Here is an 18,211-nt window from a genome sequence, read left to right as displayed (position 1 = left end):
CCCCCCCCCCCCCCCCGCCGTATGCGCACTGCATCTCTTCTCACAGCAGTCCTCCGTAGGGACTATTCTGGGATCCAGAGCACTCCATGAACGTTCCATAAGTATGGTTTTCAGTGGGGAGATGCCAGTGTTCACACTAGTCTGATCAACTCCGAGCACTGATTTTTCCAGTGTTCCTATCTGCTGCCCTACCACATGGGTACCAAGAGGTGTTCCGTGGAGTCAGAGATCTGGACATTAAGGTGAGAGTCAAGTTCAAAATCAGGAGCCACTGAAGATCTAACATTGAGGTTTACGGTTCAGCTCAAGAGAATTCCATCAAATTAATACTTCCTGGTGGACCCAGTGGGGTTTCACCTGCCTTCCTGTCTCTTTTCCTCAGGAAAGCATCTTAACAGCATTTAAGGACTTTTCTGGAAAGTACAGTGGAGCAGAAGGGCCACAGTCAAGGACTCTGAAGTTGGGTGGGTCCTGAGCTCTACCCTGTGACTCAGGTCACCAAGTCTCCACGGGCCTCCGCTCTTCCATGGCGATGCTCCTCCCTCCCTCCCAGGGCTGTGGAAGTTTGTAAATGAAAGTGCCTGAAAAGGGTTTTGCCCTTGTGCTTGAGACTCCGTAATTGCTTAATAAATGGCTGTAATGAAAACAATAACATTAATCATATTCCTTAATAGTATTAACATATAACAACTAATATTAATTTGTTATTATTATTATTATTATTAGACTTAGAGGTGCTTGAATACCTGCTACAGCATTGGTAAGAGGACTTAGACATGGTAGGTGGGAGAAAATATTTGCTGAATGAATTTATTACCCAGGGCACCTAAAAAGCCTGGAAGCCGAAGTGAAAGGGCATAATCCAGGACTGGTTGGTATAACCCCACAGCACACGATGTAATACTATCTAATACCAAACCGTGTGTAATGTATGTCAGCACACCGTTCGTCCTTAGGAAGCATGGTTCTGTGCGTTATGGGGGATTGCAGTGGGCGAGGGATTAATGCCGCGTGTCCATCAATACCATACATGCATCTTTGGTATTTTTCTTCAGATGGTGTTTGTCTCTGATTTTCAGGGAGCCAACGTGTGCCTTTGGCCTACCCTAGAAGACAGAATTAGGGGGATTCATATACATAAAAATAAAGAATGAATCTTTGTTTCCGGACTTTATGGTCACAGACCACGCTGCCGATACTTTCCATCTTTTCCTGCTGGGCATCGCCTTCTCGGCAGGCTGAGGGGCCTCTCCATGGGCACCTGTGTGGCCTCCTGGACGAGTCTTCTCCCTTCTTATTCCTCACCTCTGAGCTTCTTCGCAACTGCCCAGGGATGCACACCCTGTCACACGGCTGTTACTAGACATAAGAGGGAGAGCCGTTCCCATGTTTGGAGACCCCACGTGTCATGGGAGACCATGCTGTGCAAGCCACCCAGAAGCTGGGCTGTCGCTAGAGGGTTTGGGTCCCCCAGTTTGTCTGAAGCTCAAACAGAGCTTTATGGAAAGAGGGAGAGTGGGAATCAAGGGGTTCAGGGAAGCTACTTGATTTGCCAGAGTGGAATCCAGCACCTGTTGTGATGGCTTCTGATATTGTCACTTGGGTGGCTCAGCTTCCCCCCCCCCCTTTTTCTTCATTGAGACATAATCACCGCATAACACTGTAAGGCATACAACATGTTGACTTGATAACATTTATATATTGTAGTGTATTTATATATTGCAGTATGATTACCACCATAGCATTAGCCAACACCTCTGTCACATCACACAATTATCATTTCTCTTTGTGGTGAAAACATGGAAGATCTAATCCTTTAGCATCTTTGGAGTATATGGTACAGTATTCTTGACCAAGATCACAATGCAGGGCATTGGATCTCAAGTATGCATTCATCTTCGAACTGCAAATTTAGACCCTTTGACCAGTGTGTCCCCCACCCCCACTCCCTGGCAACTACATTCTACTCTCAATTTCTCTGAGTCCACTTTTAAGTGACAACCTATGGTATTTGTCTCTGTCTGACTTCTCTCACTTACCGCTATGCCCTTAAGGTCCACCTGTGTTGTTGCAAATGGCGGGATTTTCCCCTAGCCGCCCCCCCCCCTCCCCCGGCTAAATGATATGTCAGCTGACTGTGACTTCTTTCTCTCTCCCGCAGGACACCGGCCATGATTGGCTGCTCCTTCGTGGTCAACAGGAAGTTCTTTGGTGAAATCGGTCTCCTTGACCCCGGCATGGATGTGTATGGAGGAGAAAACATCGAACTCGGAATCAAGGTTTGTGAGAGCATCCTTTCCTTCTGGTTTATTCGTGTTTGTGAGCACAGCTGCTGGTCATCCTTTGTGTGTGTTTAAAGTTCCTCTAGCTGGTGAGTGGCAGGATCATTCACCCTTCCCCCGCTCCTGAGGCTGTGTTGGCAGGGCTGTTTCATGCCTCGGTGACCCAGTTTGGACATTCGCCACAGAATTTGGTTTCTGCATCCATCCAGTTTTGACTCTTCCTTTAAATGTTTCTTAAAATTCAATTGTCTCCTTAATTGAATTGATTAGTATTTATCGTATGCATGTCGACAATTCGTGTACCTCATGAAATCGTAAGATGCCAGAAGAGAGAAGGACCAAGTTCTGTGGGACCCTTCCTTTCCTTAGAAATGCTTCTAAAGGGGGCGCCTGGGTGGCTTAGTTGGTTAAGCATCTGACTTTCGCTTAGGTCATGTCTCACGGTTCGTGGGTTCAAGCCCCGCGTCGGGCTCTGTGCTGACTGCCAGCTCAGAGCCTGGAGCCTGTTTCAGAGTCTGTGTCTCCCTCTCTCTCTGACCCTCCCCTGCTCACACTGTCTCTCTCTCTCTCTCTCTCCTAGAAATAAATAAAACATTAAAAAAATAAAAAAATTAAAAAAAAGAAAGAAATGCTTCTAAGGGAGAGGATAGGGAAAGGTAATGAGAGAACATTACCCAGATCAGCTTTACTAATGAGATCGTTTGGATGCAGTTGACCCTTAAGCAATATGGGTTCAAACTGCATGGGTTTGCTTATATGCAGACTTTTTTCGATAAATACGGTACAGTATCATAAATGTATTTTCTCTGCCTTGAGTTTCTCTAAAAGTTTTTTTTTCTTAAATAGTTTATTGTCAAGTTGGTTTCCATATAACACCCAGTGCTCATCCCAACAAGTGCCCTCCTCCATGCCCATCACCTCCCTTCCCCTCTTCCCCACCCCCATCAGCCCTCAGTTTGTCTCAGCATTCAAGAGTCTCTCATGGTTTGTCTCCCTCCCTCTCCCCCAATATTTTCCCCTTCTTCTCCCATATCATCCTCTGTTAACTTCCTCCTAATCCACCTACACGTGCAAATATAATGTATCTGTCCTTCTCTGCCTGACTTATTTTGCTCAGCATATCACCTTCTAGTTCCATCCATATTGCTACAAATGGCCAGATTTCATTCTTTCTCATTGCCATGTAGTATTCCATTGTATAGATATACCACATCTGCACTCTCAACAATAGCCAAAACAGGGAAAGTGCCTTAAGAGTTTCTTAATGGGTTTTTCCCCCCTGGCTTCCTTTGTTGTAAGAATACAGCATATAGTATACCTAACATACAAAATACATGTCAATCAGCTGTGTGTATTATTGGCAAGGCTTCCATTCAACAGTAGGCTATGAGTAGTTACGCTTCTGGAAAGTCAAGAATTATACGTGGACTTTCAACTGCACACAGGTGGTCAGCACCCTGAACCCCTGGGTTGTTCAAGGGTCAGTTCTACTGTGTTTTGCTCAAGATTTTGTTTGAAAAATGGATTCCAGTGTAGAAAAAATAAAAGCTGAACACACTGATGCGTTCCAACCTCTTTGTTTTAGAGGTAATATAAATGAACCCCAGAGCTCTTTGAGGACCCAGTAACCCCTGAACTGGTATGTCTTTCTCCATACCACAGAAAGCGGGTGCTAAGGAGACCCCCCCCCCTGGCTGGGGCCCCTGTGTCCACTGCCCTTTGTCCTGAACTTTTCCATGCCTGAGCCCCTGGGAATCAGGCTCGTTGGGAACAGCTCAGGACACAAGTAGAAGTGTTAAAATTTATTGCGTTCTTTTGCTTTCCTCTACTGCCTTCCCATTTTGTCCTGACCCAGTCTGGGTCCCCTACCCTACTCAAAGCCTGCTCTGTACTTCACTCTTTTATCCTTCACTGATCAGTACCTTCCATCAGCCCCTCATCTGTACTGGACCGCCCTTTGTGGATGAAAGGTGTCATGCCCTCATGATATAATGACCGTCTGGGATACATGAGTGAAAGGGGATGGTGAGGACCCTCCCTTGATCCTAAAATCCCCCCTTCTGAAGACTGCAGACTCTTCCTGTGCCATCAATGTCAGGCTGGTCTCTTTCCTCGATGGAATTTGCAGAGGATTTCTTTGTCAAGCCCAGCAATTAAAAAGCCTATGAATAGGACATCATAGTGAATATACTTGTCACCCAGGGCACCTGGGTGACTTAGTCAGTTAAGCGTCCGACTTTCGCTTAGGTCATGATCTCGCGGTTCGTGGGTTCAAGCCCCGTGTCGGGCTCTGTGCTGACTGCCAGCTCAGAGCCTGGAGCCTATTTCAGAGTCTGTATCTCCCTCTCTCTCTGACCCTCCCCTGCTTACACTGTCTCTCTCTCTCTTCTAGAAATAAATAAAAATATTAAAAAAAAAAAAAGAATATACTTGTCACCCAGCCATTTAGAATTTAATTGAAGGAAAAGATCTGGACCCAGCATGTTGAACTTGGCCTGGAACTCAAACCTCTGCCTTGCTCCCATCCATTTCTCCTTGTTCTGTTCTGTTGCTTTGGTTTTTGTTTTTTATGTTTTTAAATCCTCACTGACTTCTAGCCTGCCATAGAATTCACTTACTGATTAGGAGTGTTGTTTTTCTCAACCTTTCCCTCACTAGATTGCAAGCTTCACAAGCCCCAGATCTTTGCTGCGCTCACCTTTGCATTCCAAGCCTGTAGAACCTTCCTTGGCACCTGGCTCAGTAGGTGTCCATTAGGTTAGTGCTTGAATGTCTGTTAGGGATCTCTGACAACTTGTCCCAGGTACCTACCTGCAGAGGAAATGAGCAGACAGAAGCCCTGGCTTGAATTAAGCTTTTTTGTTTGTTTGTTTTTAATTTTATTTTTAAGATAAGAGAGATTTGAATATCTCTATGTGCCGTCAGAAGGAAGCCGGTAAAGAGTGAGACATCACCGAGAGAGGGGAGAACCAGATGTTGAGGGGAACACTGGCCCTATGTGGCCAGGCGCATAGGTAGAGGAGTTATGGGGACAGGAGGGTGTTCCAGGGGAAACAGAGGCTGTGACAGCAGAATTCAGTGCTAAGGCTTGCTGAGATGCTGGTCTCCCCACGTTTGCCGAAGTATTTGCTTTGCAGGGACTTGGACCTTGCAAAGGACGTCGTGTGGGGCACTGCCAGGCTCACTGGTGATGGTGGTGCCAGTCTTATGTGGCCGGCCCCATCCATGAAGAGGCGGGAGGGGGTGTCGATTTCTACCCGGAAGCACAGCCCAGGACACAAAGCCTGCGTATCACCAGATGGGGCCGGTGGGTTCTACTCTGCACGCTCCTTAGGAGCAGGCGAGAGTGAACAGCCGACGGAGTCTGCTCTTGGTCTTGGCCTCCCTATGGTTCAGCTCCCGACTGCTCTCTGCACGGCTTTATGAGAGCTTCGGCTGGTTCGGAACACAGATGCCACCCTCCCGTGCAATTACCTGCCTCTGGCTGTATACTCAGGCACATCCAGCACCCACCCTGGAGGTTTGGGGTCGTTTATGCTGTATTCCCATAGGTCACGTTGTCCTGCCAATTGTGAGCAGACTCCACACAAGCCTTGGTTTTCTGCCAATTCTTTTTTTTTTTTTAAGTTGATTTATTTATTTTGAGAGAGAGAGAAAGCATGAGTCGGAAAGGAACTGAGAGAGAGGGAGATACAGAATCCCAAGCAGGGCTCCAGGCTCTGAGCTATCAACACAGAGCCCAACTCAGGACTTGATCTCAGGAACTATGAGATCGTGACCCAAGTAGAAGTCAGACACTTAACCCACTGAGCCCTCCAGGTGCCCCAGTTTTCTGCCAGTTCTTAAAGCAGGAGTTGAGTGCTGTTGGTTCCATAAAGCCCAAAGCCGGGGTTCTGTCTCCATTCTGTGGCTCTCAGGGTGTGGTCCCCTGAGCAACATCAGCCTCGTCCGGGAACTTGTTACAAATGCAGATTCTCGGGCCCCATTTCACACCCACAGAATGAGACACTCTGAGGTGTGCTTCAGCAGCCTGCATTTTAACCAGCCTTCCAGGTGCTTCTGTTACACTCCCAAGTCTGAGAGCCGCTGGACCACCTCCCAACCTTAGCCAGCTTCCTGGCAAATACATGCCTTTTCTCAGAAAGTAGCTCAGGTAAGGGTCCACACCTTTCGAGGCCAGGTGTCCCTCACAGCCACTGCAGGCCCTCAGGGAGCCCTTCCCCTCCTACTCAGCCCACACGGCCTGGGCCACCTTGGGTGTCAGCACCTAATCCCTCCTTAACTTCACAGAAGGGTGTTTGGACTGAGTGACTGTCAGGTTCCTGGTGACAGGGCTCCCTTTGACCTGAGGCAATCTGTGTAATCTGTTTTACAAACTAAATTCATTCTCTTTCATTTTGTGCTATTTCATGCCATTAAGGACACAAATCAGATGAATAAAAAGGGTGTCTAGAGGGCTCAGGTGGTTCAGCGTATGACTCTAGGTTTCAGCTCAGGTCATGATCTCATGAACCGTGGACTCTGTGCTGACAGCTTGGAACCTGCTTGGGATTCTGTCTCTCCCTCTCTCTCTGCCCCTCCACTGCTTACACTGTGGCTTGCTCTCTCTCTCTCTCTCTCAAAATAAATAAATAAACATTAAAACAAACAAATAAGGTGAATAATAAATACAGTGTTAAGAAAGCCATCCCCACTGCTTGAAAAAAAAAAAACCAGAACTTTGTTTAATAGACACACACCTACATGGGATTTTCATATCGAGTACACATATGTGGTTATACAAATTGACCTATAAGAAATGACACGTCTTACGATTTCGTTAAGTAGGAAAATTTTGCTATGAGCACACTGGCTTTCTTTGTGATTTTTTTTTTTCACCAAGAAACAGATCTACCGGCAATCTAACTCTTCTTTGAAATTTGTTTTGGTTACCTTTTCATTGTGTCCTCAGTAAGCAAGGATGAACCACAAGAATGAGAATGCAAAGTCTCACTGTGATTCAGAGGCTGACACTAGCATAGCTGACTCCAGGACACTTACTTAGGTAAAAGGCAGCTTGCCTGTGACCAAAACAATCGATACAGGGAAGGGAAAGGAAAAAAAAAAAAAAGCTTTTCAGGACCGAGAGAATAAATGAGATTAGAAATTGAAAGATTTCATCTTGTTCTGAGTAACATTAATCAGAAACTATTAACAAGGCATATTACAGTAACGTGTCTAAATGGTAAGAGAGCAAAAAATTCTCTAAGGAGAGGAGACCAGATAGATTGCTTTTAAGCAGTGTAAAATCAGACGGCTTCAGACTTCTCCCATATGTCAGGCTTCTCTGGGAAGAGAAGGCTCTCTCTTATTCCGAAGCCTCATCAAAAAGAGCGACACACAAGTTTACTGAATCCCGTTGGGCGGCCATTCCTAAAGGGAGACAATATAGAAAGACATGATCAGATCCTTGGACTCTCAGAAAACATCTTTGCAGGGTCAGGAAGCTCAAGGACTGAGTGAAAGGCAGAATTCCTCTGTGTGTGTGTGTGTGTGTGTGTGTGTGTGTGTGTGTGTGTGTGTGTTGTTGGCAAGTATTTGTGAGACCAGATTTGCAACGCAGGTCAGTGAACTCGAGGCTGTGGGGAGGGGCAGCTGTGAGAACCTTCTTGCCTGGCCCAATCCAGCCCAGAACCTTCCCTTTGGTTCAGCTTTTGCAGGAGGCTCTACAATAGTTTCAGCTAAGATTTAGAGCCATCGTGGTGAGTGATGGGCAAAAGATGGATGTATTTTAATATGCTCGGAGTAACAATGACGTTCTGAAATAGCAGAGTTTGACCCGGCTGCCGCAGTTGCTGGCTGCAGAGTGTGTGATGTCCCCAGGCCACACTGTTCCCCTAAGGAGTTTAGACGCCATTGTCATGACCCAAAGGGCCCAAGGTGGGCAGTCCCACCATCTTGCCCAGTCCAGTCCACTTGAGCTCAAGGCACTGAAGACCTGCAGGATTACCCATTTGGAACTCCGGGGCTCCAATCTGCTATGTCTATTAAATATTGTGATTTGAGTAATGGTCATGTCTGGAGGGAGCGGATCATCAGTTCTGTTCAATTTTCCCAATGCTTAAATATCATATGAATCTTCAGTTCTTCCTTCCCTGCTGGCCTTGGTCCTGTCTGGCTATGCAAATGACTTCATAGTACAGGATTAGAGTATGTCTGTGATAAAATTCAGAGCGAAGTTCCTGGTCTTCTCTGGGATCGGGCAGGCCTTGGGGTTTCACATATTGGCCTTTAATCTACATGCATATATTACAGGTGGCTGACAGTTCAGTAGAATGCTCTTGAATGTACAGGAGACATGTGGAATGACCTCTCTGATCTAGCAGGATTTCCCTGGGGTGCCCCCGTGATGGACATGCTTTCTACTTCTGTGAAATTTATAGTCAGGCAGAAAAACCATTCATTTAATAACCACCAATGTGATCAGTATGAAAAGACAGGCTGGAAAGATGTTATGGAAGAATCTAGCAAAGGGGTATAACTTAGCCTGGGGAGTTGGGAAGAGCCTCCCTAAGGGAATGATGTTCAAGACTTTAAAAATAAGGTGAATTTAAATAGGCAAAGAAGGTGGGGGGGGTAGTGTGGGAGTAAGAATATTCGAGGCAGTTCCGGGCGAGTTTCGAGGCGAGATGAGGAAGTCCTAGAGATCCACTGTACAGCATAAAGTGTATGGTTAATACCCTCTTGTATACTGGGCCCCTCAGTGGCTCAGCGGGTTAAGTGTCCAACTTTGGCTCAAGTCATGATCTCACAGTTCGTGGGTTCGAGCCCCACATCAGGCTCTGTGCTGACAGCTCAGGGTCTAGAGCCTGCTTTGGATTCTCTATCTCCCTTTCTCTCTGCCCCGTCCCTGTTCATGCTCTGTCTCTCTCTCGAAAATAAATAAATGTTAAAATATTTTTTAAAAAAAAGAGCTGGGGCATGGTGACTCCTTTTGTGATGTGAGCAGGTGGCTTATTGTAGAGTTAGGAAAATAGTGTTATTACTATTGTTTAATTGAAATATAATTAGCATACAGCATCATATTAATTTCAGGTTTATAATGTAATGATTCGACAATTCTATACATTACTCAGTGCTCATCACGATAACCGTACTCTTGATCCCCTTTATCTATTTCGTGCATCCCTCTGCCTGCCTCCCCTCTGGCAACCACCAGTTCTCTATAGTTAAGAGTCTGGTATTTTGTTTGTCTCTTTTTTATTGTTTTATTTTTTTTAACTTTATTTCTTTAGAGAGAGAGCAAGTACACCCACACCACCAACACACATATACATGTGCACGGGCAAGGAGGGGAGGGAGAGAGAGAGAGAAAGAGAGAGAGAGAGAATCCCAAGCAGCCTCTTTGCTGTCAGCCCAGAGCCCAACGAGGGGCTCGAACTCACATACCATGAGATCATGACCTGAGCCGAGACTAAGAACTCATCACTTAACTGACTGAGCCACTCAGGCATCCCTATCTCTTTTTTATTTTGTTTTCTTAAATTCTACATACACATGAAATCCTATGGTGTTTGTCTTTCTCTCTCTGACTGACTTATTTCACCTGGCATTATATCCTTTCATTCCATCCACGTTGTTACAAATGGCAAGAATCTACTCATTGGGACAAGGTACTTTCAAATGATATACCCAGGAAGAGGTTAATACCCAAAATATATAAAGAATTCCTACAGGTCAATACCAAAAAAGCAAATAATCTGATCAAAAAATGGGCAGAGGACCTGCATAGACATTTTTCCAAAGAAGACATACAGATGGCCAGCAAACACATGAAAAGATTTTTTTAACGGCATATTTTTGGGAAAAGATTTTAGTTTTTTAAGCATGTTTAATTTCATGGGAGTACGTGAGCTTCCTAGCTCCCATCCAACCCACCAGTGCTCACCTGCTTGTCTGTATGGTACCTCCCAAAAGGAGACGGTAAGGCCCCCACAAACTATCAGAATAGCCGATGAGCCACCTACCTGCAGAGATTTAAAATCCGCAGTGACACCTTACTCTTCCAGCTCTCCCTGCTAAGTGATATTCTCACCATGGTGCAGAATAGTGCTTTATAGGATATGCAAAGACCAAGAGAAAGTTAATTTAAGCAGTTTATGGCGTTCGATAGCAGAGTCATTCTGCTATCTTTATTCAAATGTACTGCCATCCCCTTAAAGATGAAAAATAAGCTCATATATGTAGAAAGCTGAAAACACACACGCATGTACACACACACACACACACACACCCGCCCCCAAACAAACCTTCCTCAAGAGACCTTCCAAAGACCAACCAGTAATGTGATGTTGGTGGTAGAATAAAATGGCCTCCCTAGAGTTTCTAAAAAATTTTAAGGCTAATTTTGATGTGCTGGGAACCCCACCCTGAGTGGTTGAGGGGTTTTGATTATTTTGTCTCTTGCTATTTTTTCCCCTGAGAACAAATTGGAGAATGAAGAACTCCATCATTACATTTTATGTTAATTTCTTTTATTTTAATTCAAAGTTTTATTATGGAAAATTTGAAACATACACAAAAATAGAGCCATCTAATGAATCCAAATGTACTAGTCATTCAGTTTCAACAAATATCAACACTTTGCTATGGGGTTTTCAGCTCCTGCCCCTCGGCTTTCTGAAAGCAAACGCCCAGACATCTTGTCATTCGAGCTGTAAAAACTTTAGAGCACATTGCTAACATAAAAAGACCTTTTTTCAATATAGACTCAACATAAAATTGCATTTAGTAAAATTCACTACCCAGTCCATGTTTCTCAAGAATATTTGTCAACATTCTGTAAGATCTCTCTGTCTGCACATGCGCGCGCGCGTACACACACACACACACACACACACACACACACACACACACTTACAGTTGCTTTATCCAAATTAGGATCCAAACAAGATCCGCACATTGCGTTTGCGGATAGGTCTCTTAAGTGTCTTTTAATCTAGAACATTCCCCTCACCTGTATTATTCTGATATCATTCATTTGTTGAAGACACCAAGTCATTTGTCCAGGAAAGTTCTGCACAATCTGGATTTGGCAGCTTGATTCTTCTTGTTGCCTTTAACGTGTTCCTTCTGACCACCCTTTTCTTTAAGCTGTGCAATAGTCTCTGCCTTCACTGCAGTTTCACTTTCTGTGAATCCCATTACTCACAGCCAACTGTGGTCCAGAAATCCATGATCCTTCTGACTTACCGTTATCAGGAGGTCAGTAGTATCCAAATGCTACGTCACGGTGCCTTCATCACTCACCTCACTTCATCTTGTCACATAGGCATCTTATCATCTCACGTCTTCATAGGAAAGATGGGTGAGCACCATACAATCAGACATTTTGAGAGAGTCCACACTCCTATAACTTTTATTACAGTATATTGTTATAATTATTAAAGTTTATCAAGAGTGATTCTTGTTACTCTCTTACTGTGCCCAATTTATAAATAAACTTTATCAAAGGTATGTTTTCATAGAAAAAAAAAAACACAGAGGCACCTGGGTGGCTCAGTCAGTTAAGCGTCTGACTTTGACTCAGGTCACGGTCTCATGAGTTTGTGAGTTTGAGCCCCTCATGGGCCTCTGTGCTGTCAGCGCAGAACCTGCTTCAGATCCTCCATCTCCTTCTCTCTGGCCTTTCTCTTCCTCTCTCTCTCTCTCTCAAATAAATAAACTTTTAAAAAAAGGAAAAAACGTATCTAGGGTTTAGTACTGTTTGTGGTTTCGGGCATCCACTGGGGACCTTGGAACATATCCCCCTGGCATAAGTTCCACCCTATTTAGATCTACAAAGTTTACTAGACTTGGCTTCCACCTTCCCTCCCTCCCTTCCTCTCTTCCTTCCTCCCTTAGCTTCCTCCCTCCTCCCTACCCCCTCCATCCCTCAATCCTTTCCTTCCTTCCTTCCTCCCTCCCTTCCTTCCTTCCTTTCCTTCCTCTCTCCCTCCCTTCCTCCCTTAGCTTCCTTCTTCCTCCCTCTCTCCCTTCCCCCTCCCTCCCTTCCTCCCTCCCTCCTTCCTTTCCTTCCTTCCTCTCTACCTCCCTACCTCCCTTAGCTTCCTTCCTCCCTCCCTCCCTTTCTTTTCAGCAAAAATACTTTAGATGGTGCTGTAACCTTCTATCACATCACATCAGGAAAGATACAAGACCTGGTTGTTTCACATTTTGCGATGTTAAGTTTCAGCAGTGGCCTCGTGTATTGTCAACCTAAGTCATCCATTATAAAATTTCCTCATCAACCTTTCACCCAAAGGTCTTAGTAGCCACTAATGATCATTGCCTAGATCCATTATTTCATTAAGGCCTTCAAAATGGTGATTTTTAAATTCTACATTAATTCTGTATTTATAAGCTGTAATTCTATTTAAAAGGAACTTTCCCTCATCAACTATTTGGATACTCTAAAATACAGTTCAAATAAGAAAGGCAGGGTAAATGCTTAATTCTTTCTTTTCATTTAAACATTTTTTAGAATAATAAATGGTGCCATATCAACCTCCAAAGATGAGCAATGGGAGGTTCCTCAAGAAATTAACAACAGAACTCCCCTATGACCCAGCAGTAACACTGCTAGGAATTTACCCAAGGGATACAGGGGTGCTGATGCATAGGGGCACATGTACCCCAATGTTCATAGCAGCTATTGTTGTTCATACACAACAATAGCCAAATCATGGAAAGAGCCTAAATTTCCATCAGCTAACAAATGGATCAAGAAGATGTGGTTTATCTATATGTTGGAATACTACATGGCAGTGAGAAAGAATGACATCTGGCCATGTGTAGCAACATGAATGGACCTTGAGGGTGTTATGCTAAGTGAAATAAGTCAGGCAGAGAAGGACAAATACCATATGTTTTCACTCATAAGTGGAACAGGAAAAACTTAACAGAGGACCGTGGGGGAGGGGAAGGGGAAAATAGTTGGGGAGAGGGAGGGAGGCAAACCATGAGAGACTCTTGAATACTGAGAACAAACTGGGGGTTGATGGGGGTAGGGAAGATGGGCATGGAGGAGGGCACTTGTTGGGATGAGCACTGGGTGTTGTATGGAAACAAACTTGACAATAAACTATGAAAGAAAAAAAATGCACAGATTTTTATGCTGCAGTGTGCTAGATGCCACAGTTATACACATCCTAAAATCACCTCCTGAAACATGATATTGAACATTTCCATTGCCTGAAAAAGGCCCCTTTGGCCCTTTCCTGTCATTTTCCACTGCTACCCCATGCCACACGTCTCCCAGGCAACCATTTTCTGATTTCTGATGACTCGTCTCTGTCTTAAAAACTTCACATAAATGGAATCCTATCTTCTATACTTTACTCTTTCAGTAACAAGTAATGTTTTTAACATCCCTCCTCGTTGCTGTCTGTCTCAGCAGCTCCTTCATTCTTATTGCCGAGAAGCACTCTACTGTGTGAATATATGATCAATTTCTTCATTCATTTTCCTGCTGGAGGAATAGTCGGTTGGTTTCCAATTTGCAACTCTTATGATTATTCATGAAAAAGTCATTTTTGGACACATGTTTTGGTTTCTCTTGGGTAGATACCTAGGAATTGAATAGAATATAGGGAAGATGGATGTGTCACTTTTTGATAACCCGCTAAACCGGTCTCCTTTACTGCTCCCACCAGCCCTGTATGAGAGTTTCAGGGGTGTCACGTCTGTATCAGGATTTGGTGTTGTCAACATTCATTTTAACAAATCCAGTAGGTTTGAAGCCGTACGTTGGTGTGGTTTTCATTTACATTTCCTTCATGGCTAATGACACTGCACACCTTTTCTTGTGCTTTTGGGTAATTTGTGTATCTTCTTTTGCCCATTTTTAAAATATTGTGTTATTGCTTACTTGTAGAGGTTCATCATATGTATAGTGGATACTAATTTCATATATATGTACTTGTGAATTTTTTTTCCCCAATCTGTAGCTTGTCTGCCCATTTTCTGCTGTTTTCTTCTAGAAGCTTTATGATTCCAGCTTTTCCATTTAGGTCTGTGAGCCGTTAAACCCCTAAAGAAAACATAAGGGAATATATTGGGGGAGGCAAGCCTATTTTGGACTGGACACAAGAAACACTAGTAATTTTTTAAGTGATAAATGAGACTTAATCAAAATTGAAAATTTCAAAGCATGCCATTAAAAATGCATAAGTAAAATCCACACACTGGGAGAAATATTCACAGTGTGTATTTCTGAAAAAGGAATTTTACTCAGATTATATTTGATAAATCTTAAAAACCATGAGTGAAAATTAGCAAGACATTTGAACACCCACTTTGCAGAGCTTTCTCAGTTTTGGTCTCATTTTGTATATTTCTCAACCCCGCTCTAGAATCAGCCATTTTTCTAAGAAGCCCTAGGTCCTTCTAATGGGAAATAGTAAGACTTTAGAGACCAAAATCTTGTTAGGCTGCTCATTGCTGTTGGAACATCACTGTGTTGCCTTTTCAATGAGCAAAGCTAAACATATTGAGTTTTGTAGACAGAGAAATGTATTCATGATTTCATATGAATATTAAAACAATCTTTTTAATTTATTTACTTATTTTGAGAGAGAGATAACATCAGTGGGGGAGGGGCGGAGAGAGAGGGAGGGGGGGAGAGAGAGAGAGAGAGAATCCCAAGCATGTTCCATGCTGCCAGCGCAGAGCCTGATATGGGACTTGAACTCACAAAACACTGAGATCATGACCTTAACCAAAACCAACAGTCAGATGTTCAACTGACTAAGCCACGCAGGCACCCCTCATACTAATATTTCTAATTCAAGTTTATGATTAGAGGATTTTTACTTCTTTGATTTTATACTTATCTTTTACTGAAAGACTTGGTTCCTCTTGATGTAATTTCTTATTGGCAGGGTTCTACAACTATATAAATAATAGTTTCAAAATAAGAATCGCAACTACCTAGTTAACTGAGTGAAATTTAATACTTCTTTGTGCTTTGTTTTATCCTTAAGATGTATTCAACTGGGAATATGGAGTCAACACTATCATTTAGAGTTATTTGAAGTAGGTTTCTGTGTGTGGTTATGTCACATTCTTGATATAGGACATCAGAACTCTATGGCAATGGGCAATAAAGTTCACTTCCTTTTTTAGACTTTATAAGTCAGTTGTTTAAAATCATTTGATCTGAAGTTTCAGCTTTAAAAAAATATTCAGGGGGTGCCTGGGTGGCTTAGTCGGTTAAGCATCCAGCTTCGGCTCAGGTCATGATCCCATGGTTCGTGGGTTCAAGCCCCGCATCGGGCTCTGTGCTGACAGCCAGCTCAGAGCCTGAGGCCTGTTTCAGATTCTGTATCTCCCTCTCTCTCTGATCCTCTACAGCTCACACACACACACTCTCTCTCTCTCTCTCAAAATAAATGAAAAATAAAATAAATACATAAAATATTCAGAAGAACTCTAGATTCAGAGTAAAATTGACAGGTACAGAGATTTTCTGATACTGGCTGCCCCCACACATACGTAGTCCCTCCCATTATCAATATCCCTCACCAGAGTTGTACATTTGTCACACTTGATGAACCTACATTGATATGTCATTATTACCCAAAGTCTACTGTTTATATTATTATCTTCCCTTGGTGGACATTTTATGGCTTTAGACAAATGTATAATGACATGTATCCATCATTTAGCATCATAGAGAGTATTTTCACTGCCCTAAAAATCTTCTCTGCTTTGCCTATTCATTCCCTTGTCCCCAGTCCCTTGCAACCCCTGATCTTGTCACTTTGTACATAATTTCACCCTCTTCAGAGTGTCATATAGTTGGAATTGTACAGTGTACAGCCTTTTCAGATTGGCATCTGTCACTTAGTAATAGGCACGTAAGCTTCCTCCTGTCTTTAGTTGGCTTGATAGCTCATTTATTTTTAGAATTCAATAGAAGCCCGTTGTCTGGATGTACCACAATTGACTTATTCGTTTACCTACTGAAAGACATCTTAGTTGCTTCCGAGTTTTGACGGTTAAGAATGAAAGTGCTATAAACATCCATGCGAAATTTTGGCAGTGCTGGATATAGTCATAGCAGCGCGCACCAAACACAGTTTTCAGGCTGATCTCTATCCAGCACCCTCTCGGGCTTTTTGGTTCTATGCCCTGTGGTGTCCAGCACCCCATACTGCCAGGGGAGCTGCAAATCTGGACAGCCACTTCCCATGGATTCATTTCGTGTGTAAATCTGCACCAGCCCACCTTCACTGTGGCTCACCTCATGGATCCAATGCGGAGGGGGCTCCGTAACCATTATCATCATTATTATTATTGCTACAGCATTGGAAAAAAAATTCAAGGACTGCCAGGCATAAAAAGAACACTGAGCGCCCCCCCCCCCAAAACACCTTACTGATTGTCAAAGCTAAATTAAATCCTCACATATTTCATTGGGAAGAGACATAGCCCATTTAGGGGTTAAAACAGGACCCCCAGAACTCTTAAAAGGGGAAGAGAGCATCACTGTCGTCAGCGAGTGGAGGGAGGGAGCAGAATGGGCCCCAGGGTGTAAAGCCCACAGGCCTTCTCTGTATCCTTCATTGCGTGGTACATTTCTGCACCATAGCTAATCTATATGCATTGTGCTTACGAAGATAAGCAAGTTGGTAATAAATTTGAGAATGGGTTTCCACAAATGTCATTACATTTACATAGGCGAGGGAAGCACCTGAAAAATAATACCTACCATTGACTGGCATAACACTGTGCCCAACACCATGCTAGGCACTGTGTAAACATCAGATTATTCAGTCTTCATGACAGTCCTGTGAAGTAGTCACTGTCGATTCCATTTTACAGGTGATACTTGCATTGGCAGAAGCCAAGTAATTTGTCTGGGATCTTACAGCTAGTAAATAGAAGAGCCAGAACTCAACCCCAATCTCTTTGCCTCTGGAGGTCCCTGTGGCTTTGCTCATCTATTGCTTCGCATATTTATTCATCCAGAGCCTCATCCGTTCACCCTCTGGGTAGCTGTGAAGACTGCAGATTATACACTGATGTCATCCTATAGTCAGCAGGTTGTTTGTGTATAGTATAGATTCTAGTGTAATTCCATTTGGAGTCGATGCGATGTTCATAATTCCTTTGTAGATGCCCAGATAGATCCCATGCCCATACATCTATTTCATGTAATACACTATCTCATATATCGAGGACTGTAGTTACGTAATAAACAAAAATGTGTTTGAAACAGCATGAAATTGGATTTCCTCATCCATAAATTGTGTTATATTTATGTCTAAGTTATAGTTCAAGAAACAGAACTGTGATGTTGATATTTTTATAAATGGTGTCTAATGTATTTCTATTAAGGGGAGATATATTTGCTGTGCTGAAATGTATTATCATAATAGCCAAACCATTTACTCTACCACTGGAAAATGGTGTGGTGTTCTGTCTGGAATTCCACTTGCCTTCTCCCAGACTGCCAGATCTATTGTAAATTATTGTAGGCGTCTGTGAGTTATTTTATAGGAAGCATCCATCTATTTTTACAACTCCGAAAAGTCTGTCACTCTCATTCATCTCCCTGGGAATAAAGCAATAATTTGATTCTCTATAAATGTGAACCTGAATTTACACCATCCTCTCCAGTTGGGACTTCAGTGATGTGGGTGATTTATAGCTCTGTGTCTCCGGGGCAGGGGACTGGAAAGTGGCATCCTGGCCCGATGTGTTTGTTGCCATTTTCCATTATTTCCACAGAAAAGGGGGTGGGAATCAACCTGTCCCCATCTACTTAGGATGTAACTGTTTTGTTCCCTGTACCCTGTGGACTCATTGAATGCCCTGGCACAAGGGACAGCCCCAGGGTCCTGAGCCACTCCATTCGGCTCTGGATCCCATAGTTGGGTGAAATGTCTGCATATGTACCCTGGGCA

The 18,211-nt window shown here is 43.5% G+C and overlaps 1 protein-coding gene across 2 annotated transcripts in view; it reads left to right on the top strand.

The window, feature by feature from the left end:
- Nucleotides 1–18,211, top strand: part of GALNT17 (polypeptide N-acetylgalactosaminyltransferase 17) — a 445,667-nt gene that overhangs the window by 331,898 nt on the left and 95,558 nt on the right. For both annotated transcript variants that reach the window (XM_039238103.1, XM_039238102.1), the window contains exon 6: nucleotides 2,162–2,279. In XM_039238103.1, coding sequence (XP_039094034.1) covers nucleotides 2,162–2,279 — 118 coding nt within the window. The remainder of the gene's footprint in view (nucleotides 1–2,161; nucleotides 2,280–18,211) is intronic.

Source organism: Hyaena hyaena, unplaced genomic scaffold (genome assembly GCF_003009895.1).
Source record: "Hyaena hyaena isolate Hyena2069 unplaced genomic scaffold, ASM300989v1 scaffold_135, whole genome shotgun sequence".
NCBI classification, from domain to species: Eukaryota; Metazoa; Chordata; class Mammalia; order Carnivora; family Hyaenidae; genus Hyaena; species Hyaena hyaena.
This window is presented reverse-complemented; position numbering and strand designations above follow the sequence as displayed.